Source organism: Anabrus simplex, chromosome 4 (genome assembly GCF_040414725.1).
Source record: "Anabrus simplex isolate iqAnaSimp1 chromosome 4, ASM4041472v1, whole genome shotgun sequence".
NCBI lineage: Eukaryota > Metazoa > Arthropoda > Insecta > Orthoptera > Tettigoniidae > Anabrus > Anabrus simplex.
Window position 1 is genome coordinate 108,130,949 of NC_090268.1, and position 24,883 is coordinate 108,155,831.

General features: G+C 41.2%; 2 protein-coding genes across 2 annotated transcripts; both read left to right on the top strand.

The window, feature by feature from the left end:
- The first annotated feature begins 265 nt into the window (after positions 1 to 265).
- Positions 266 to 24,728, top strand: LOC137500538 (uncharacterized). The gene is made up of 2 exons (XM_068227465.1): positions 266 to 369; positions 22,655 to 24,728. The coding sequence occupies exons 1-2, from the start codon at positions 346 to 348 to the stop codon at positions 22,952 to 22,954; spliced, it is 324 nt and encodes a 107-aa protein (XP_068083566.1). The 5' UTR covers positions 266 to 345; the 3' UTR covers positions 22,955 to 24,728.
- Positions 800 to 12,451, top strand: LOC137500433 (uncharacterized). The gene is made up of 3 exons (XM_068227329.1): positions 800 to 855; positions 10,771 to 11,532; positions 11,761 to 12,451. The coding sequence occupies exons 1-3, from the start codon at positions 800 to 802 to the stop codon at positions 12,449 to 12,451; spliced, it is 1,509 nt and encodes a 502-aa protein (XP_068083430.1).
- Positions 24,729 to 24,883: the final 155 nt, after the last annotated feature.

The window sequence follows — 24,883 nt, forward strand, 5'->3', positions numbered from 1 at the left end:
TGAAAGAAAAAAGCCTTTCCACGCAATAGGTCACAAATGGAAACAGCTGGAGTTTCGTGGATGCCACATTACGTCTCACAAGTTGTGAGCCCATTAGGCCTAAAACATTGCATAATTGTACAGAACTCATGAACACATGGGTGGATACAGGATTTTCCCAATGTTTACAGTACATTGTTAAACCATCGTCTATACCTGTGTTCCCCGGAAGCAAGATGAGAATGGTGCAACGCTAGTTAGATAACGCAAGGAGTTCCTGCAGCTGAACCACCCATTTCACTTTCACCAGTGAACTAAGCAAGTGTGGGTTAGTTGTATATCGGCAATCAACACCGCTACAACACCATGCCTCGAGCGTTCGTCTTTTTGGTGAGTATTAAGTATTCTATATTTTGAACAGAGTGATTGTACTAATCAATAATAGACAGTTGGTGGAAAGCGACCAAATTTCAAAATATAATCATATATTGTTAAGAAATTCTAGTAAGAGATGAACAGAGACGAGTAAACAATAGTCTGCGGGTTAAGTGGTACTGACGGTAAATGAAATGAAATGGCGTATGGCTTTTAGTGCCGGGAGTGTCCGAGGACAAGTTCGGCTCGCCAGATGCAGATCTTTTGATTTGACTCCCGTAGGCGACCTGCGCGTCGTGATGAGGATGAAATGATGATAGAGACGACACATACACCCAGCCTCCGTGCCAGCGAAATTAACTAATTACGGTTAAAATTCCCGACCCTGCCGGGAATCGAACCCGGGACCCCTGTGACCAAAGGCCAGCACGCTAACCATTTAGCCATGGAGCTGGACGTACTGACGGTGAACGATTATTTTAACTATCGACGACCTTGCAAGTAAGTCCACGATTTCGTGTTCCGTCCAGGCGAAATAGATCCTATACTTGTCACCTTGTGTTCAATCACTACTGATCTGCATTTAGAGCAGTCGCCCAGGTGGCAGATTCCCTATCTGTTGTTTTCCTTTTCTCTTAAAATGAAGATAACAGCAGTGTACCTGAGTAAAGCTGTGTACCATGACAATTTAGACACTCTCAATTCTTGTGCTTAAGGTTACGGGATCGAAACCAGATACAGTACATTTTATGACACGTAAAGGAGCATTTCTCTCAATCTAATAGATCCGATTTCAGTGTACATAAAACAAGGGCTAGCTATGTACCAGAACTGTTTAGGCACTCTCAATTCTAGTGCTTGAAGTTGCGGATTCAAAACCCGGTGAAGTACATTTTATGACACGTAAAAGAGTATTTTTCTTAACGTATAACTTCAGCAGTCTAGCGTCTCTTAAGATTGATAGTAGTTGGAGAAAAGTTTTTGTTATTATTGGAAATGTAGTGGCCACGCATGTTAACGCGCTACGGCTAATAGAGCCAATATCTGCATTAGGGAGACACGTGGGTTCGAACCCCACCGATCCCTCTGTGGGTAGGGGCAGTAGAGGGACACCCGTGCTATCCCCTGCCTGTCATAAGAGGGGGCCCAGAAGTTCTTAACTTTGGTTTGTGACTACGGGGCCCTGAGCTAAGTCCTGGCATTGCTTCCACTTACTTGTGCCAGGCTCCTCACTTTCATCCATCCTATCCGACCTCCCTTGGTCAACACTTGTTTTTTTCCGACCCCGACGGTATTAGGTTTCCGAGGCCTAGGGAGTCTTTCATTTTCACGCCCTTCGTGGCCCTTGTCTTCCTTTGGCCGATACCTTCATTTTTCGAAGTATCGGATCCCTTCCATTTTTTCCCTCTGATTAGTGATATATATAGAGGATGGTTGTCTTCCTCTCAAAACAATAATCACCACCACCATCATCGAACCCCACCGACGGCTGTCCTGAAAATGGTTTTCTGTTGTTTCCCATTTTCACTTTCAGGCCAATGCTGGGACAGTTCCTGTTCATAGGCCACAGTCGATTCATTCCACCTTCTTTCCCAATTTCATTCATTTCATCTAAACTAGCTCCTCAACTGAGGTTGCCGTCAGGAAGGGCATCCGGCTGTAAAATATGCCATATAAATGAATCTCATCTCCGACCCCGTCTCAGGAAACGGGACTAAAGGATAGTGGTGGTGGTGGTGATTTTAAGAGGGAGTACCACTAGGTAATCATCCTCTCTGAACAAATAAAATGTGGACATTTTTTTTTTTTTTTTTTTTTTTTTGCTAGTGGCTTTACCTCGCACCGATACAGATACTGTAGGTCTTGTGGCGACGATGGGATAGAAAAGGCCTAGGAGTTGGAAGGAAGCGGCCGTGGCCTTTATTAAGGTACAGCCCCAGTATTCGCCTGGTGTGAAAATGGGAAACCACGGAAAACCATCTTCAGGGCTGCCGACAGTGGGGTTCGAACCCACTATCTCCCGGATGCAAGCTCACAGCCGCGCGCCCCTAACCGCACGGCCAACTCGCCCGCTGGGACAAAAATTAAAATAATATTATTATTGTAATGCATTTTCCTTACAATTTGTTTTACTTCGCACCTGCACAGATGGGTCTTACGGCGACGATGGGATAGGAAAGCCATAGGCAGGTGGGATTGAAGCGGCCGTGGTGTGAAAATGGAAAACCACGGAAAACCATCTTCAGGGCTGCCGACAGTGGGGCTCGAATCCACTATCTCCCGGATGCAATTAAAATTATTTATTCAACAGACAAATTGTAAAGTGAATTTTAAAAAATATTAAGCCGAAGAGGTCACATTCGCAACAAAACGGAACGTAAGTTTCCTGAACAACAGAGCAATTTCAATTCATATGCCCTTGATCAATCCACTCTCACGCACAAATCGAATGACGAGGACTAACAACAACATTGGAAATGTTGTACGCAGTTTGGCCTAAAGGGATGATTTGGTCCTAATGGCAAACTGGGCTGAAATCCTTCAAACTGATATCATGAAGCCTGAAGAGAGGTACAGTAAGTTTGATATGAAAATTTCCAAAACTAAAGTAATATCAGCCGGAACGAAAAACTAAGAGGACTGAATGTCAGATAGAGACAATGACAAAGTGATGGACCATTTCAAGAACTAAGTATTTGCATTATCCCAGGATGATAGGCTAATCTTTACATCCAACTGTATTTATAACGCCTTTCCTGTACGGGAGTAAAAGCTGTGTGTACTTAGGATTTCTTATTCGTAAGTTGGAAGTAGGCCTTAACAGACATGAAGGGTGTGATGAGAATGATTGGCAGTATAAAGAGTTGGAAACAATGACGTAGCGTTACCGGTTCGAAACTGACACGCCGAGGGGAGAACAAAGTTCTTTCGAGCGTTCTACTAACGTTTCACGGGGATTTTTTAAAGTACAGTATAAACTTACACTGTATATAATTTTACGAATGGTAATAATACATGTGTGTATTTATTTTTGGAACATGTGACCAAAATGTTGTATGTCCGTCGCGCCCTTCTCGATCCGCCAGCCAGCTACACGCGTGCCAGTGTGTTATTCTTCGAACCTCGACGCGCAGCCCTCAGTGCGCGTGCCTGGAACGTTGTGTGTGCTATAAAAAGGAGCTCCTAGTCAGGTTTTACATGTAGGCTCTTTCTTCTTTCTGCCTATGTGGTTTTTCCCTGACCCTTCAATACCATACTTCAACACCATATACCTAACACAATCTCGCCTGGTAACGTGTCTGACATGGAAACAGGCAGATACTCCTTGTATCACTTCCCACTCTACCCAGCTATCTCTTTTCTACTTAGAAATTAATAGCATGTCGGAGGCCATGTAGATTGAGTCGATGGTCACGGCGGGGGAGCGGGCTACGGGGGCCCCCCGTAAAAAAAAAAAAAAAAAAAAAATGTCCAGGCCCACTGACCCCGGTGTCCAGCTCCAGAATACACCCTACGTCGAGCACGGAGGCTACTCCTCTTCAAAATGTGCTTCGGCCAGGTGGACTAAATTTCTGGCAGTAAGAGGTCTCACCTCGGGTCACCGCTCCTCTTGCTTGTTCCACTGTCCATGTCCAGTCTTACCATTATATGCCACTATCTTTCCCTAGCTAATGCAAGTTCCCATTATCAACTTAGTTTCGCTAAGTAGAAACTCTTCAGTCATTGAACTTACGTTAATGAACTCAGACACTTCAACAAGGAAGGATTCTCTGAGATATTTACGTCAGTGCTTCTGATAGTTTTCGACTATCAAGAACTTTTCATGTCACAAGGACTATCTTTCCGAGATAGTAGTGAATGTGAATACTCCAACGTGTATATAGTGTACAAAAGACAGACTCTTTCTCCAAATTCATAGTTCATTTTGCTTCGAGATAACTTTCAGTTTTGTTAGTGTAAATATTGTAATTTACATGTGAAGCAAATAAAGAAGTTGTGTTTTTGTAAACCCAACCTTGTTTACAACACAAAATATACGCACAGTCAGTCGTTCTGTATTCTGTATCCCATAATACATTAAAATATCCTTCGAAACCTCCATGTGATTTAGTGTTAATTCGAAATAAGACGGTATTACTTTCTATATGTGATCCTAAAAAACTATTTAAAAGGCTCTCTATACCACAGTCATAATCATAGGATAATACTTCACTTGTCAGTTTAGAAACCATGCTTGGGGAGTGCAGAGGAAGGATGAAAAACACTGTTTGCCTTTGTGTCTAACCGGCAAATAATGCACGACACCAAGCGCGATCTACTCTCAACATGGCACTGAAGATCAGTGACACCCAGCCTGGGCGAGTTTGCCGTTGATGCGCTGTTTTTTGCGTATGTACTTATCAGTGTAGGAGAATTGGTGGATTTGGATTGCTGATGGAAAATACAAATGATATAATAAGGAATAAACCTAATTTCTATTTTTCTGGATGTTGCCGTTGGCAACATCGGTAACATAGACGCCACTCTTCTGGTCGGAAGGGTTCTAGGAATGAGGAGATATTAAGATAAGATAAAGCTGTGCTTATAAACCGGCTCCGATGGATGGTTCCTGTATGGCAAATGGAGATCTATCCATCGCCGAAGTTTAAATGATTTAAAGAAAAGAAGTGTGGAATTATGGAATTAAACGAGGTTACAGAAGGGTTGCAGTTCCTTGCTATATACAGGCTATCAGGAAATATGTTAATACACTGTACAGGCAGTCGCAACAAAGAGATTAGAGTGTAGCAACAACTGCTGTGCATTCAAACTGTATTCTAAAACACAGACTGATGATTGCTATAAGAGCAAAGTCAAGTACTTGGCTGAAATGTCTAGGTCTAACATCTTCGGTACAACTTCTATACTGACAGTAAGTAGCAAATTGTTCCCTTATGAGTATCACGTCTACAGTACTTTAACAGCCACCTTCTAACCAAGCCTGGAAATGATTCTGAAGGTGTAAAAGGAAACAAGAAAAACGAAGTTTCTAACCAAAAAAAATCCCTGTGAAGATCGGTTAGTTCTACAAGTATGAACTTTAAAATTAGAATCGTATGCTTGTCAGATATAGGAAAAATTCTCGATTAACAAGCAGATAGTCTATAAAATATGGTGAAAATGCTCGGCGTAAAGTAGTATAGAAAACAAACGAAGGACAGTGTGAGAAACGTATGAAGCTAAAACCATGAGAAAGAAACATACGTTAATACTCCACACTATTAAATAACAGAAGTACCTTATAAGCTTTAAGTTTGTTTAAAACGTTCCGCTGATTTGCCGTCATGAGATCTCACACATATTGTAAATTAAAATACACATATAGTGTTATTATTATTTTACCTCTAACGGATCAACCTAGCCGTTGACCCATTGCTGAATGTCGTGACTTCATACATGTGTTACATTCTTCATGTAACTGGACCGTCCATTGCCATCTTACACCCTCATCAAAGAACACCGAAGGGATTCTCCCATGATCATCTTCATTTGGTCTATCCATCGCCGAGTTGTCCTTCCACGCGGTCTGTTGTCTTCGATTTTGCCCTGAACAGTAATATTTCCAATGTTCTCTCCATTAAGTCACATGGCATGACCAAATAACTGAAGTTTTCCTCCATAAACCGAGTAGATTAAAAAATACATAAAGATCGGTTAAATAAGCTCCGATGTTTTTCTCTCTAGGAAGCTAGCCCCACACCAAGTGCGACATAAACTTTTTTTCATTTATAAGGAAGTAACGTTTTATATATATTCGCCCTGTTATAAAAAGGACTTGACTACACGGCTATGAAGGTGTGTGGTTTAGCTGAATGTTCAAACAACGAACAAAGCATCACTTGTTTATCGAGGTTGGCTTGGAATTCATTAACTTGCTCCTGAATGCTGTTGAAGTTCGTGGTCGGTTTCTAATTCATTCTGTTGACTCTAAAATATTCTACTCCTGAACATCACCTGACGAAGTTACTTGCTTACTTTTCTCTAATGTAAATTAACAGCAAACAATATGACTGCGGAATAAACTATTCAATAATATACGTACTGTAATTCATGTATGGTCATTGACTAACTATGACGAACCATTTCATACTCACATTTTCTTAACATTTGAGATCCCCTTCATATGATGCCTATTGGCATCCGGTGCCATCAAGAAGCAAGCTTGAAATGCTATGTGAGTGTAGCCTTGGGAAATCTCTAATTTTACGATTAGATTTGAATCACAGAGACGTGACATTTTATTTTTTTAAATCCTACGTGCATTGACCAGTATTCGAACCACAGCCGACATGCTGAGAAGCCAATGAGTATGGCATTCGGCTTTCACGCTCCCGTGTGCTATCACATATGTATGACCTGATACATTGAAGATACATCTTTTTACGATTTATATTATTATTATTATTATTATTATTATTATTATTATTATTATTATTATTATTGTACCGAGAGGTACACCTCTACGCCGCGCGTTCAAAATGAGCGCCTAAAAGAACTCCTCTATCTACCAAATGTGAAACCAATAATACAACAAGTTAGAACTTTACTCAGAAGATGTCACCACAGAAATATTATATAATTTTGTTATTGTGGAGTTTCCTGTACTGTGTGAATTTCTACTTGCCCTTCATCAAGAAGTTTGGACATTCTTCCATAGGTGTCACTGCTGAAAAACTATGATCATGCATCCTGGTGCGATGTGAAAGAACTTTTGATTTAAAGAAATTTTGTATTCATAATTTTTTTTTACTAATTGATGCTCATTTATTTTTGGGTTGGCAATATTTATCTTTTCTTTCCGCCAGTTTTGAATCTAACCAATCCCAAATTTCTGTAATTAATTTTCAACCTGTGCGGTTAGGAGTGCGCGGCTGTGAGCTCTCATCGGGAGATAGTGGGTTCGAACCCCACTGTCGGCATCCCTGAAGATGGTTTTCCGTGGTTTCCCATTTTCACACCAGGCAAATGCTGGGGCTGTACCTTAATTAAGGCCACGGCCGGTTCCTTCCCATTCCTAGGCCTTTCCTGTCCCATCGTCGCCATAAGACCTATCTGTGTCGGTGCGACGTAAAGGAACTAGCAAAAAATAGATTTTTTTCAACCTATCACTGCATTCTTCTTCGATTTTGAGTGTAACTTTTAAATTTACCAATAAATTGAAAGGGTGTGGCTGTTTATTCGTGAAAGTTCTCGAACTTCCCCCGAGGGTTTATAAACTGCGGATTTTCACGTCTCTTGGCCAATTGATCGTCATCTAACCTAGTGTGTGTGTCAAGCAGGGGGCGGGAGGCGGCTCTTTCATCAGGCAGCAGTACACCGACAAGGTAATGGCCACTTAACATCTTTATTTTTGCTAGCTCTGCAGTTTAACCCGAGGGAGAGGTCCGAAACTTTAACTATGTAACCTACTTCTGAAAATGTAACTTCTTCCGGCTTATGTAATAACTTCATAAAATCTTTAACTGTAAATCGGGGATAGAGAGTGATGTACCCTCTCGAGCTCCTCTTCATATTGGTTTGAGGTGACTACGCTTTGTAACTGGTTTTCTTCCTTTCTGTAATGTCTTAATTTATTCTTATACGAGTCACCTCCATAGTTTGGGAATAGCCCCTGTTTCATCGGCCTAGTGCCCTTTAGGTTTTAAGAATGCATACCTAGGACTGCAAGTACATGCCTCCATTCAATTTGTGTTTCGGGCCATTTGCTTAACCTGTTCTTCTCCGCAACGGCTCAATAGGTTAGGTACGAGATACCCCTGTTTCAATTTGTAAGTTGGGCCATGGACGGCCAAAAGGTGTAAGATATTTCTTGGTGTTGCCTTGAGTAGGCTTGAAAACTGAGAGCACGTCAGCTCTTTTCAAGTGTTGTAAAAATGTCTCTGGGAGGCTCGATGTTGTAAATTGGGAGCAAGTGCTCCATGTATTGAGGGATTTCTGCCCTTGTGTAAATTTGTGCTTTTTGTAAATTTGAGTTAGGAGCTCAAGAATTGTAAAGTGAGGGGCTTGAAGCCCAGTTTTTTTAAAAACATTCACTAAATTTTGGATTTCTTGTGTCTAGAATTCATTATTATTATTATTATTATTATTATTATTATTATTATTATTATTATTATTATTATTAGCTGGTCCACGGTCCACGCACTTACCTCTAGTGCTGCGTCGTGCAGTTGTTCTGAGGCAGGAAATGCACGCCTTGAGCTTACTTGCACGATATGTTTGATAGTTTGTATCCGGCACCACGGAATGCTGAGTCCTTCCATCGCAGTGATGCTCACAGAAGCATCTCTCACTGTATGCTAGGAGCCACTCCGTGGTACGGTACAATGGGCCGTGGCAGTGCACCATCTCGCACCATGTTTGTAACGGACAGTAGTGGTTCACATATACGAAAACGATGCAAAAGCTAGGATATTTTTACGTTCATGTTTATTTACTTGAAATTCCGTGATCAGTTTCAGCGTTCAACCTTAAAAAGAAAGGAGCAGTGGCGTATACTGAGGGCTACCAAGGCTGTCAGTGAAGCCCAAATCTCAACTGAGAGTGATGGAAGTCTAAAGCACATTATAATGTAAGCATCTGAAACATTGTTCCATTTACAAAACTTGAAAGCAGTGAGAAAAAACGTCGCATATATTTCTGAGAGCAAGGCTTCGGAGACCGACATTGCAGCCCAGACTCTCGCCCCTCTCCCGTCGACTCGCCACACGCGGCGTGCGGCTGGATATAGTTAGGAGCGGGGACCGGCGGAGGATAGCTGTGCTAGGCTTCGGTCCGTCAGATCGCCACTGCTAATTATCAACCATGCGTTACTCATCGTATATACTTCCTCTTCTCATACTTCTGACTTAATGATGTAGATAAGTGAGTGCGGGTATTCCTCACTCCCGTTTACTTCTACATCCTTCCAAGAAGAGACTGCAGGGCTGCTGTTAGAGGAGCAATATAGTTTTATTTTTATTGGTAGATCTGCTAAAATGAAATGCCATCTTTCAGGTTTAGTGTTTTCCTTTGTTGGTTGGAATCGAACCCGTGATCATGGGTCGGACACCACCACTTATCTCCCGAGGAAGCTAATTAACCAGTGAACGATGGATTCGACCACTGTAAAATAATAATAATAATAATAATAATAATAATAATAATAATAATAATAATAATAATAATAATAATAATAATAATGGGGCATGGAATATGTACAGGCTTGGTGTTGACCTAATGGGGATAAAATGAATGGCGAAGATGTCATAAACCCCCAGTCCCCAAGCCAGGGGATTAACAGTATGAGGGGGTTGATTCTGGAAACTTAACCGGGACCATCGAACCAAAGGCAAACGTTCTATCCATTTAGCCACAAAGCCATACTTTCATTTGCTAAACCTTAGGTTACCATCTCCACTGATCAGGGGTTAAGCATTGGCAGTAGCAGAGGCAGGGGCAGTAGCCTGCCAGGAAGCATTGTCAACACAGCAGGCTTCTCCGTTGGCTACCGGCTGCAGCTCAAAACGCTGAAGGCTTGACGTTCACTAAACCAACCATCGAAAGGTGGTAACCTAAGTCTAGTGGTAGCCCATGCCTTATTCTCAGCATACGCCACTGTAAAGGAGGTAAGTTTGATAAACATAATCGCCTGTAGAACGTGCAGTTATATAGCTGCATCTTATCAGCCGACGTCTTGTTGCAAAATAATACACAGTTACCGCTAAATAAATTAAAACAAAGGTATGACAGTAGTATGGTCACATTTTTTATATTGATATGGTAACTAGGGAAAACAGTCGATGAGGGAAACCTGCGTTTGAATTTGAACGTATTTTTTTATCTTTTTTCTAACGTTTCTATAATTCGTGAGGTGTTTGGGCACATTATCTGAACCAAAGATCTACGAACTACTGTCGGATTTTTTATAATGGACGCTCGAGTTTATAGGTGGGCCGGTACAAGGTTGCACTTGACAGTTATAGTTCATGTTGGCATTACTACAAAAATAATTGAAGAACGTCACCCGTCAATCAGAACGACCAATCCATTACTTTTTATGTCAGATACAGTTAATCGATTTTATACATATTAGTTCGTATTTAATTCTGTAGAGTGCGTATAACCTTTTATATACTTACAAAAACATGAGCATTTTTAAAAATTGTAATGTTTAAGCGAGCTGCAAAATAAAGATGAACTATTTTCATTTGGTTGTTGTTGGCAATATGCCTAGTATAGTGGTGCCATCTATAACTACCTTGACTTCCGTATTGAAGTGTTGCCGCTTGTCTGTCGTTGCTAGCACGTGGTCAGGTGTGGTTCGCGCGTTGATGAAAGTGGTGTTTTTTTTGTGGTTTTTTTTGTGAGATAACTGTGATTTTTTTGTAACTAGTGCAGTGTGATGTCACGGAAACGACAATATGATGAATCGCGAAATGATAATCCTTTGCGCCGAGGAGTGCCCCTTAATAGTCAGGCATGTGAATTAGTGCGGAGAACTCGCGAGTTTTACGAGAGGGAGAGGGAATTCGTACGTTTGCATGGTCGTCCCTCTGTTCCTGCAGATCAAGTCGTGGAACGTACAAGTCAAACATTAGGGCTTTCAAAGCGCACTGTGGTTCAGAAAGGTGTTCTCCTCCAGGAACTGAAGGAAAAATGGACTGGGGAACCTAGCAGTGGCGGAAACAGGGCTGAGAGTGGGGACTTGTTTCTTAGCACGCCAGGAAAGAAACGATTTAAGCCATCTCCTGTTACAGGAATTGATTCTTTCCAGGCTGATGCAATACGCAGACACGTGTGCGATTATTACAGCAGGAAGGAATACCCTGTGGTGGCAAAATTACTTGTCTCCCTTAAACAGAACAATCTTTTCTCCGGGGGTAAAACTTCCTTAAAATCGGTATTGCGAGCCCTAGGTTTCAGATACAAAAAACTGAACGGAAGAAAACTGTTGCTTGAAAAGACGCACATCGTGATGGCTAGGAGTATTTTTTTAAATAAACTTGTCGGTAAGGATCTCCACGAGGTAATATGGTTGGATGAGACGTGGGTGAATGCTTGGGAGTGCATTGATAAATCTTGGACTGATGACAGTCCTAAAAGCTCCAGTAATCAACCGACTGGGAAGGGCGCCAGATTAATAATAGCGCACGCGGGTTCTAGGAAAGATCACAATATGAAGATAAAGTTGGAATTCAAGAGGACAAACTGGGGCAAATATTCATTTATAGGAAGGGGAGTTAGGGACTGGAATAACTCACCAAGGGAGATGTACAATAAATTTCCAATTTCTTTGAAATCATTTAGGAAAAGGCTAGGAAAGCAACAGATATGGAATCTGCCACCTGGGCGACTGCCCTAAATGCAGATCAGTATTGATTGTATTGTATCCAGTGGTTTTGTGGAAGGTGGTCTTCTAATGTTCCGATCGAAGAAAACCGGTGATTATCACGAAGGTATGGACCATGTTCGCTTTTTAGATTGGTTTAAGAAGCTCCTGCAACAGCTCAAAGGCCCTTCCGTCATTGTTATGGACAATGCACCTTACCACTCGGTAATGGACAAGACCCCTACTTCGAGCGCCCGTAAAGAATTGTTAGTGGAATGGCTGCAGGCAAGAAATATCCCAGCGCATATGGGTATGACTAAATTAGCCTTATATGCACTGGTGAAACAAAACAAACCGGTTTCACCGACGTACGTAGTTGATGAGGTAGCGAAGGAACAAGTACACGAGGTTGTTAGGTTGCCGCCGTACCACTGTCACTTCAACCCTACTGAATTGGTATGGAGTGATGTGAAACGTTACGTTCGCATAAATAACAAATCCTTCACAATTACTGAAGTGGAAAGACTGTTCCGAGAGGGTATTGCTCTAGTGGATGCGGCTTCTTGGAGGAAGAAAATTAGCCATGACGCAACATTAATTAACTCGGCGATGGCCATAGATGGCATCATCAGCGACTGTCAGGAGTTGATGATCTGCCTGGACGACGACGACGACGACAACAACAACAACAACGAAGGCGACGGTAGTGATGGCAGTGATCTGGAGGGTATAGAACCTCTACCAATGTAAACAAGGTAAGAAGAATAACTTTTCTGAATCTTCGTAAATTTAATAGATTTTACTCGAAATCTTTTGTATTAGCACCGGTGTATATTATCGTAACATTTATTGGTGTATTTAAAGTGAGTTTCTTGTCTGCCGATTTCTTCCGCATTCTCTGTCCGGCTCCATGGCTATGTGGTTAGCGTGCTGGCCTTTGGTCAGAGGGGTCCCGGGTTCGATTCCCGGTAGGGTCGGGAATTTTAACCATCATTGGTTAATTTCGCCGGCTCGAGGGCTGGGTGTATGTGTCGTCCTCATCATCATTTCATCCTCATCACGACGCGCAGGTCACCTACGGGTGTCAAATCAAAAGACCTGCACTTGGCGAGCCGAACATGTCCTCGGACACTCCCGGCACTAAAAGCCATACGCCATTTCATTTCCGCATTCTCTAACATTGCGATAATAAGAACTTCGTAGTAGATTTATCTCGTATCATTTTGTGTGATATATTTCATTGTAAACTTAATCGGTGTCTTGAAAGTGCGATTATTGTCGGCCGATTTCATTTGTATCGTGTATCGTCGCGATGGCATTAAAAACATTTCTCTCATGTTTCTAAAATCTTACGTGTCGTGCAATCTGCTGTTGCTATGGCGGCAACATCGCTTCGTGCGCCACTGCAGTGTGACCAACATTTTGCGTAGCTGTCATGTGCAACCTTACGACGGCCCACCTATAGGCTACAATTATTAACAAACTGATATGTCTTTTGCAAAATGAGTTATACCAATATTTTCTTTATTAATTCTTCATTAGAGCGTATAAGACAAATTGCTTTCGAAGTTCATTAATTATTTTTTATTTGTGGTTGTAATAAATATTGTCCGGGGTTTGGCTTCCAGTTATTGGTTTCACCACCCCGCCTGCAATTAATCGCATGGTCCAGCGCACATATAACCTCCCATCATTATTCCTCTCCATAAATGCAGTTTCACACTGTACGGGTACAGTGTTTGTAGTTCCTGATAACCACAAATGAGTGCTTCAAAACAAGCCCTGGGCTGAGAAAGTGTTGCTTTAGAAAAATGGTAAGAACTTTTTGGGGGGTGGTTGAAAAAAAATTGAGTATTACACTACGAATACATGAGGCTATAACATATACAAATGTCATTACCATCAAATAAGTAGTTTTCCATGATTATATTTTTAAATGAGCGGCTCCTAGAAAAGAAGCCAACAACCCGACAATATTTACTACAGCCACAAATAAAAAAAATAATTAATGAACTTCAAAACCAAGTTGTCTTACACGCTCTAAGACAGAATTGAACAAGGAAAATATTGGTATAACTCATTTTAAAATAGGCCTGTCGGTTCATTTGTAATTAATGCCTAAACTCGAGTGTCCATAATAAAAAATCCGACAGTAGTAGCAGAGTGACGAGTGAGTAGAAGGGACAGTGAGCAGTTACAACCGACGATAGTTGGTGGGCATCTGAGCTCGGAGTGGCAGGCCGTGTTGCGACACGTGCTCTTGCTTCCAGAGCCAACTTTTGTACACCTCTGATGTAGAGCATGGACAACCTGCTCAGTTTTGTCCAGATAGAGGACGATGACCAAGCCATGAGTAACGAGCTTCGACTATTCCTCTCTCCAGGCGTTCTTCGAGTTGAACTGAATGATGTTAGAAGTAGTGCTGATTTCTAGGCTGCTCTGTGGGCATTCAATCTTCCGGTGACCAAGGTACTGGTGGACAGGGAGAACCTTGTTCAGTATTCTCGACCAAACTGGAGTGAAAGCAGTGGCGGCTGGCGCGTAAGGTCACAGGTTTACGTATCCTCCCAATAAACATTACTATTTTAATTTTTACTTCTCAATACATTATATACAGGAGGATAAATGTTTTAAACTCGTCATAAGGAAGGTGACTATTACTTCTAAACTGCGAAATATGGCTCCAGGATAGAGCGTAAAATCGTATATATCAACTACAGGTCACAAACGCTATGTGACCGTAGAGCATTCGTTTAAAATACATGGTCACCAACCGTTGCCCCTGGCTATGTTTCTTGGGGAAGAGGTCTGCTGTAATGAGAGATGGTGATTATGGTGGTGATTATTGTTTTAAGAGGAAGTACAACTAGGCAACCATCCTCTACATAACACTAATCAGAGGGAAAAAATGGAAGGGATCCGACACTTCGAAAAATGAAGATATCGGCCAAAGGAAGACAAGGGCCACGAAGGGCGTGAAAATGAAAGACTCCCTAGCCCTCGCAAACCTAATAGCGTCGGGGTCGGAAAAGAACAAGAGTTGACCAAGGGAGGTCGGACAGGATAGATGAAAGTTACGAGACTGGCACAAGTAAGTGGAAGCAATGCCAGGACTCAGCTAAGGGCCCCGTGGTCGCCAACCCACGCTCCAAAGTTCAGAGCCCCTGGGGCCCCTTTTAGTCGCCTCTTACGACAGGCAAGGGATACCGTGGGTGTTATTCTACCACCCCCACCCACAGGGGGTGTAATGAGAGAGCCTCGGTCACATGCAGACAGTGACCAAGAAAGGTTGAAGGTAGTTCTCTGAAAAAATGAAAGCTACACAATTCACTGAATTATATTTTGGAATATGCTATTGTTGAAAAGATAATACTACAACCATACCAATGACTACTGTTGAAAGAAAAACGTGTTTCTCTACATTAGATAGAGTAATGATATTCCTGAGAAGTACAATGACAACTGAGAGGTAAAATGCGCATGTTATGATCGAGAGATTTGCTACAACTAAAGAAAGAAGGGTGGATCTGACATAGAATTAATGATAAGATAAATTTAGGTGTGTTTTGGCATATCATCTTTTACTGTTTATATTTGCATGTGTGAGTATATTATCCAAGTCTGTATTTAAACCGTAACGTACCCCTCCCATACGAAATTTCACGAGCCGCCACTGGGTGAAAGCATGCTGTCTTCTGTCGTGGCACTGCTTGGTACTGGTAATCAAGGGCCAGATTATCAGTGTACCAGAATAATGCACATTTACTGATCAAGTCTGGTATGAGAGCTGTTCAGTCATATACCATCACAGGATTCCTTGAGAAGCGGACGACAGCCTAGGCTGTTGTACGTAAGGGGTCTGCATCAGCATGAAGATTTCCAGACAGTTTCCGGCAACTTGTGAGTATAAAAAATCAAACTGTGGCATCTTGGCGTCTCTGAAAACCGTAAAAGAATTTTATTATTATTACTATTATTATTATTATTATTATTATTATTATTATTATTATTATTATTATTATTATTATTATTATTTTGTCGTATGCTAAGTACAATCTTAACATTAACCTGAATTTGAAGCAGGGGGTGGAAGAACCAAAGTAAAAATCTAGGAAGGATGGGAGTGGTATTTATACCTTCTCAATTGTGTTACCTGTGTCTTAGTGCACCGTTTTCCAGAATTACACAACTGTCGTGTTGTTTAATTGTTGTTTTAAAAAGGCCACGCATCGAGGTTACCGTCACAATTGTCTTAAAATAGTGGCGGAGATGAGAATAGAACCTAGAGGCGGCAAACAACTAATGCAACTTCTAACCCACAGCGAGCGATGGAGTAAGACATTTTGCTTTTATTTGCATCGATAACATGATGTATCTCGGAGTTCTTCTTTTCGTCTATTGTTTAAAATTAGAAGCTAGGGACACTGATTACAGTATATTGTGTTATCTGAATGGAACAGCGGCTACAGTTCGGAATAATACTCAAGAAGGCCGACTTCCGAGGCACAGCGTTTCCAGTTAGAGTAACAACTATTTATCGGATTTTCCTTCCTTATTTCCCCCCTTTCGTTTTCCTCCAAAACTAAATAATATATTTATTATTAATACTCATATTTTTGATACTCTCCCGATATTGAGAGGATCTGACTTTCTATTTTACTCGAAATATCTTCAGAAATGAGCTGTATAGTCTCCCCAGGGCTCTCAGCTTTGGAGAGTAGGTCACAACCCCAGGCCCCTTAGATAACTCTGATGTTGCTTTCACTTACTTTTACCAGTATCTTCAATTTTATCTTTCTTATCTGACCTCTCTTAGTCAACTCTTGTTCTCTTCCAACTCCAACGATGTAAGGTACGTGAAGCCTAGGGAGTCTTTAATTTTCCACCTTTCTTTTTTCCGATATCGTGTTTCTTTCAAAGGATCGCAACTCTTCCATTTTTTCCCTCTGATTAGTGTCAAGAGAGGATAATTAATTATCTCGTACTTAATATTTAAATAATTCATGCCTTTCCGACTCATCATTACAATCATTATAATATTGAATTTCAATGTTTTATTTTATTTTTACAACTGGCTTTACGTCGCACCGACACAGATAGGTAATACGGCGACGATGGAATAGGAAATGGCTAAGAGCGGGAAGGAAACGACAGTGACCCAAGCAATTGTCTTGTGTGAAAATGGGAAACCACGGAAAACTATCTTCAGGACTGCCTTCCCCCTGTGGGTGGCGGCGGTAGAATAACACCTACGGTATCCCCTGCCTGTCGTAAGAGGCGACTAATAGGGGCTCTAAACTTTGGAGCGTGGGTTGGCGACTACTGGGCCCTTAGCTGAGTCCTGGCATTGCTTCCACTTTATTTTGCCAGGCTCCTCACTTTCTTCTATCCTATTCGACATTCCTTGGTCAACTCTTGTTCTTTTCCGACTCCGACGGTATTAGGTATCGAGGCCTAGGGAGTCTTTCATTTGTTTGCTATTTCCTTTACGTCGCACCGACATAGATAGGTCTTATGGTGACGATGGGACAGGAAAGGCCTAGGAATGGGAAGGAAGTGGCCGTGGCCTTAATTAAGGCACAGCCCCAGCATTTGCCTGGTGTGAAAATGGGAAACCACGGAAAACCATCTTCAGGGCTGTCGACAGTGGGATTCGAACCCACTATCTTCCGGATGCGAGCTCACAGCTGCGCGCCCCTAGCCCGGTAGTCTTTCATTTTCACGTCCTTCGTGGCCCTTGTCTTTCTTTGGCCGATACCTTCATTTCTCGAAGTGTCGGATCCCTTCTTTTTTTTTCTCTCTGATTAGTGTTAATAGAGGATGGTTGCCTAGTTGTAATTCCTCTTAAAACAGTAATCACCACCACATTCTTAACTTTGGAGCGTGGGTTGGAGACCACGGAGCCCTCTGCTGAGCCCTGGCATTGTTTCCACTTACTTGTGCCAGGCTCCTCACTTTCATCTATTCTATCCGACCTCTCTTAGTCAACACTTGTTCTTTTCCGACCCCGGTGGTATTAGGTATCGAAGCCTAGAGAGACTTTCGTTTTCCCGTCCTTCGTGTCTGGCTCCATGGCTAAATGGTTAGCCTGCTGGCCTTTGGTCATAGGGGTTCCGGGTTCGATTCCCGACAGCGTCAGGAATTTTAAGCATAATTGGTTAATTCCGCTGGCACGGGGGCTGGGTATATGTGTCGCCTTCATAATCATTTCATCCTCATCACGACGCGCAGGTCACCTACGGGTGTCAAATAAAAAAGACCTGCATCTGGTGAGCCGAACTTGGCTTCACACACTCCCGGTACTAAAAGCCATACGCCATTCAATTTCATTTCATTTTTATGTCTTCGTGGCCCTTGTCTTTCTTTGGCCGATACCTTCATTTTTCAAAGTGTCGGATCCTTTCATTTTTTCTCTCTGATTAGTGTTAATGGAGGACTGTTGCCTAGTTGTGCTTCCTCTTAGAACAATAATCACCACCACCACCGCTCTTCCAACTCCGACGATGTTTGTGAGGCTTAGGGAGACTTTCACTTCTCATCCTTTCTTCTACCGGTAGCCTTTTTACTCTTGGGTTGACGACCACGGGGTCTTCTGCTAAGCCCTAGCATTGCTTCCACTTACTTGTGCCACGCTCCTCACTTTCGTCTATTCTATCCGACCTCTCTTAGTCAACTCTTGTTCTTTTCCGACCCCGATGGTATTAGGTATCGAGGCCTAGGCAGTCTTTCATTTTCACGTCCTTCGTGTCTGGCGTCCATTTTTCCTCTAGTAATAGTAATTTCGTGTGGCTATTTCTAGCGGAGTGCAGCCCTTGTAAGGCAGACCCTCCGATGAGGGTGGGCGGCATCTGCCATGTATAGGTAACTGCGTGTTATTATGGTGGAGGATAGTATTATGTGTGATGTGTGAGTTGCAGGGATGCTCTCGTCACTACAAACACCCAGCCCCCGAGCCACTGGAATTAACCAATTACGGTTAAAACCCCAGACCCGGCCGGGAATCGAATCCGGGACCCTCTGGGCCAAAGGCCAGCACGCTAACCATTTAGCCATGGAATCGGACATTTTTCCTCTGATTAGTGTTAAGAGAGGATAATTATTTCATCGTACTTAATATTCAGTTAATTCATGACTTTTAGACTGATCATTAAAAATCATTGAAAATCCACAGCCTGTTTCCAGTCATTCCACCGGGTCATGAATGGAATGAATGAAGCCCCCATCTAGCGGCGAGGATGGGAATTGTGCCGGCTGCCGAAGCCTGTCGCACTCCTCTGAGGCAATGATTAATGACTGAAAGATGAAATCAAATGATATTGGAGAGTGTTGCTGGAATGAAAGATGACAGGGAAAACCGGAGTACCCGGAGAAAAACCTGTCCCGCCTCCGCTTGGTCCAGCACAAATCTCACATGGAGTGACCGGGTTTTGAACCCGGAATCTGGCGTGCTGCTGCCTGAGCCACAGAGGCCCTCATTAAAATCATTATAGTGTCCAATTGCAATGCCTCCATTTCCGTACAGGCCACGAAGGCTCTTTGGAGGAGTGAAAGGTAAAGGCTTCTACCATCAATAACCTCAGCACTCGTTGTTAGCCCTGTACCCGGACGCCTTTACCTCCAGGAAGTACCACCCCCCTCACTTTTTATGTAGGCTGAGTGAACCTCAGGACCATGTGCCTTTCCAGAATTGGCAATTTCTATTTTAAAGGCTCTAGCGGGTAAAGGGTCAAAAGCACCCCTGCGTGTAGTAGTAATTAGTTATAATTTTTCAATACATATAAAACTTCGTTTCAACACTATAAAATTAGAGATATACAGTAGTAAAAATAAAGAAAAACTGAGTATATAATTCTTTAAATGTTTTGTATCAAGTAGAAAAAACATAAATATTTTGAAGAAATAGAGTACGTGCGTACATTTTATATACGTATACTTGGGGACAAAACATGTTTGTTAGTGGCTTATAGGATTTACTATGACCCGGTTTATTCAATCTCAGTTAAAAATAACACTAACACACTGTTTGTTAACATAGTGTTAAAAATTTAGCAGCATGTTAAGATTCTTGCGTTTATGCAAACATTTTCTGGGAATTGTTAGTTAACAAGGTGTTAACTCTCACAAGAGAATCTAGGAGGCAGTGGCAGAACCATGTAATTTTTGAGTGCGCTTCGGTGCGCTTTTGTTTGAATACAGCTGTAAACTAAGGTGCGTGAAGTCAACATAAATATTTTGTCTAGACCGTGAATTTTCTGTTGCTTTATAGACCAAAATGAAAAATAAAATGCCGAGAAGAGAATGCGTGGTTCAAATTTCTCCTCTTCTTTTGAAAATTATTTCCAAGTATATACCAAGTGTTCTCCCTAGGACCTTTTTAATAGGCGCACCGTCCTACCGTTTTTACAGACCGCCCGGCTAACATAACCTAAATATGTGTTAGTTTCATAACATTAATACATATTTGAGTTAAATGGTATTCCAAATTAATATGCAAATACTGCAAAACTGGTTGGTTAAATGATTAATCTTCATTATCGTCAGCAGAGTTGGATCATTTACACCAGAGTTCAAATGTTCAGCTTGACTATCACATAGTATTGTGCGCGAGCAGTGTCCGGATTAGGATGCGAGCACAAAATTCCGCATGGCACTCCACAGTAACCGAAGAGTAAATCCTGGTGTCCCATTATGATGAAATGGAAATGGCGGATGGCTTCTAGTGCCGGGAGTGTCCGAGGACAAGTTCGGCTCGCCAGGTGCAGGTCTTTTGATTTGACTCCCGTAGGCGACCTGCATGTCGTGATGAAGATGAAATGATGATGAAGACGAAACATACACCCAGCCCTTGTATCAGCGAAATTAACCAATTGTGGTTAAAATTCCCGACCCTACCGGGAATCGAACCCAGGACTCCTGTGGCCAAAGACCAGCACGCTAACCATTCAGCCATGGGGCCGGACTCCCATTATGATGAACGAGCAGCACAACACGAGAAGTTCGAAATACTCTTATGTCTTGTTCGTGATTTTAACACTAAAACTGTTCAATTTTGCAGTTACTGTTTACCTGTCTGATAATATTGTTAATGCCCTGAAATTCGATCATATTAACTTTTTAACTTTTTATGCAATATTTCCCGCCCGGCTGCTCATTCCTGCCACCCGGTTGGCGAAAATTTCTGGGGAGAACACTGAAACCTATTATAGTAAGTAAGCAAGCTAATGGATCCGTGCTTAAAGCTAAAAGTGACCCTAGTCAGAAAATTTGTATTGAATTCAATGTACATACTGACGTTAACCAACGTACGACCAAGCAACAGAAACAACTGCAGGGAATATCATCCCTTCCGTTTCTTTCTGGAAAAGGCCTCATATCCCAAATATTCAAGATACAGAAGTTTTGCGTCTAATGCAAGTGCCATATTTTGATATAACAGAGAATTTAACTGCTTGAACCTGGGCAGTTAAGTTAACTGACAGTTTAACATATCATTAGTGTTAACCGATGTCCATTAAATGATGATTTGGTTAAGTCCACTATTAAATTATTTTAACAGGCAGTCAAATATTAACAACTGAGGTTGAATGAACCAGGCCTATATCTACTGTAGCCGGAGTTGCCAAATCGTCTACTGCATTCGACATGAGGAAAGGGTAAAGACTGAACAGAGTGTGGACGAAAGTGGTTTGACAACATCTTCAACACCAAACAAGGATCACTTAGAACTCGTTAACTCAGCAGGGTTCAGGTTCTATAGGGTGTGATTGTCTGCTGGTTTCCAGCTCGCTTCTAGGAATTGAGACCGTCATGTTTTGTCCCCAAGTATATACATCTTTAACGTTATATTATGGAAACTTTTCGAAATAAAACAAAGGTTATATATTGTACGATTTAATTGCGTAAAATCGTTCAAATTTCCTGCCAAAATGTAATGTTTAATACCTTAACTTGAATTTTATTCTTTTCAGTATAGACTATTATTTGTTTCATTTATTAATATATATATATAACCATTCCACGTAATGAGAATTGCATGATTAATAAGCTCAAAAAAGGTATAATTTTGGTGCTTTTTAATTTTTTTATACGTGCTACTACTCCAAAAATTCTAAAAAAAGAAAACAGGAGGATTGATCATTTATATCTGAGAATATTTTCAGATGCGCAACTTTGTAATAAATATGCCAAAATATGTTTTCTAAAAATAATCTTTAAACAAATAGTTTTGAATTAGAATTTGGCGCCAAAAATGAAAAGATATTACTTTCACTTTATAGATGAAAGAAGCCTCTTTTTAATACGAAACTATTTTTCACAAAATCACGTCTTTTGAACACTGGGTAGTCGGGCGAGGGAGGCCTACTTGAAAATCATTTTGCTAGTGTTTCAAACAAAATTCAAGAGCCCAGGCACGTGGGGGCATTTTTTGCCACTTTACCTGGCTATGCCAACAGCCGTAGCCGTGTTGAAACACCGGATCCCGTGAGATCTTCGAAGTTAAGCAACATAGGGCGTGGTGAAGATTTGGTTGGGCAACATTGGACGTGGTTGAGATGTGGTTGGGTTTCCAAGCGCTGTTGGTTGGGGTAAGGGAATGGAGGAGCGGAAAGGAACTGACCACCCAACCGTACGTAAACTCCGGCTCAGGCACATCTCTGCGGAGGTTCAGACCTGCCATCGGGCAGAATACACCCTTACCTTACCTGGCTAGAGCCTCTTTCGGCTTCCTGACGGGGAACTAAACCCACGTCTTCAGAGTGAACTGAGCACGTCTTTACGACCTCAGCTAGTCAGCCCCCAGTCCGATATTAAAATGAAGATAGTTTATAACTTTGAACTGTGCCTCCTCAATCCTGCTTACTATTGTTTTGAAATGTGAAATACTATTAATCATTTTTGCACCAGCTTAGCAGATCTTTCTGAACGTCCCTAACAGTTTCATATATGTTACAGATGCTTGGAGTGATCCTGACGGCAGTACCGGCAGATGCGGTGGTGGGACTGATCAGAACTCTAATCCGTGACAACCTGGCGGGTAAACCAGTCAACTTCCAGGTGCAAGAGTGGAGGTTTGATCCTTACGTGGCAGAGCGAATGAGGCCAGAGTACGAAGCTCTCAACGGTATTCGAGGAGAAGAGTTGATAGAGCGCTTTGGTTTGGGAGAAGATGGATATACTGAGCAACGCCGTGAATTACAGAGACAACGAGACATAGGAGTCTACGTCAGCAAACAGCCCCGCTTTGGCCCTTGAAAGGAGAACTCCTACCTCAAGATGAGCAAGACTGTCCACAGCGATGTGATTGAAGACTGCCCTGCAGAAGAGATAGCCAGTCTCAAAATGTGACAATTATAGTTGACAGATATTATACCTTCAGAATAATGGAACCAAGTTAGTCAGCTATTTATCCAACGGAAATCAAACATCTGCATCTTCTCAACCATCAACGTCGAAGTTCGTTTTAAATTACCTCCTGACTAATGTAGTCATAATACCAATATACTGTAGTTGGTCCGTTATTGGAAATTATAAAATTATTAAATTATAATATCCATCTGATGACGAGGCAAGCATCAATTTTTGAAAGTGAAACAAATTCTCTCCTAGTGCAGTGGCACTGCCGGTGGCTCCAAGTAGCTTACACAGTGGCCTCCACGGTATACACTAGCCATGAGTCTTGGTAGGTGTGCTATTTACTAACTGATGAGCCCAACTTAGCACACTGGGGCGAAACGCTGGCAACCAGGAATTAGTTAGCTGGAAAATTCATTATATCCAATAACGGACCAACTATATTGGTATTACAAATTTACTCATTCGGGACAAATATTTCAGGTTCTCTATGGGAACATAATGTAATCATTTCATCTTAAGGAGTGTGAAACACTTTTATAGGTCAACAAGCTCTATTTTTCAATTTAAGAGAGAGAAAATCCACAAGGATAGCTGCCCTAGAACAAGGGGGACCGTATGGTAACATCATCATATTGATAATAATGTACTTAATGCCGTTCCAATTTTCACACTACTAGGAATTTATCTTAGGACAAAATGAGCTTACATATTATTTAATTTTGAAATTCCCCTGCTGTACAGCTATCCCCGATGAAGAATACTTTTTTCCTTTTTTGCATATACTGTATAAATGGTGATTTACTGTTGACAATGACTTACATAAAACATCTAAACAAATATATTTTAAAAACGAAACAGGAATAGCAAAACAAAGGACGGAATTAATTGAAAATTTTGTGGTATATCCTCTTTATAGAATATGTTTTTTCTCATTAATCGGGTGAAAAAATAATTTTCCCCAGTTCTTTAAAATAAATGTTTGTAAATATGTATGTCACTTACTCCGTCATATTTTATCACACCTTTGTCTTTCTGTTTTGCTAACTTTTATTTCTACACACGGTTTTCATCATAATTCAAAAAACTGTATTTTTTTATGTTATGCATGATAATGCATTTTAATTATTTCTTAAATAGTATGCTGCAGGCTCTAGAATCTGGGGTACCAGATCCATAACAGACTATATCATAACCGGCTTTGAAATCAGTTAGGAATGTGAGTGTATTCCGGGAGTTTTTGACACAGGAATTACATTTTTAAAATAATAATTAGATGTGCAAAAATTAGAAAAAGTAATATGAAAGGCAACAATTAAGATACCAATTATTTTCTGGAAGGATATGTCAGAGATTCTAGGGTACTGTGTTGATTTATACAATATTTCAGCATGGGAATTCGTGGTTTGTAGAGGGCAACTGGATTTGTTGCAGAAAGTAAAATGAAAATTTGAGAAGAAAATTCCAACTAATTAGCCTACTAGGCTTTTACAAAATTTGGACATTATTTCATGAATGAAAATTATTGCAAAATTTTGTTAATCCAGGGTTTGTAGTCGTTGACAAAAAAAGTCAAAACTTTGCTCTATTTAAGTTAACAAAAAGTGTACTTCCTCCCTTACAGATGCTTGAGTATACCGGTGCAAATATTAGAGCAATGTGATTCAGAAGCAGGATGAATGCAATTAAACAAAGATAGAACACTTGCTGTATTTTTGGTACAATAAAGTTTGTTAAGAAAAGACTGATTGATGCGTGATGAGAGTATCCAAGTTGTTAAAGTAATATACGTTATAAGAGTTATACCAATGTTCCTAATTGCTTGCAACT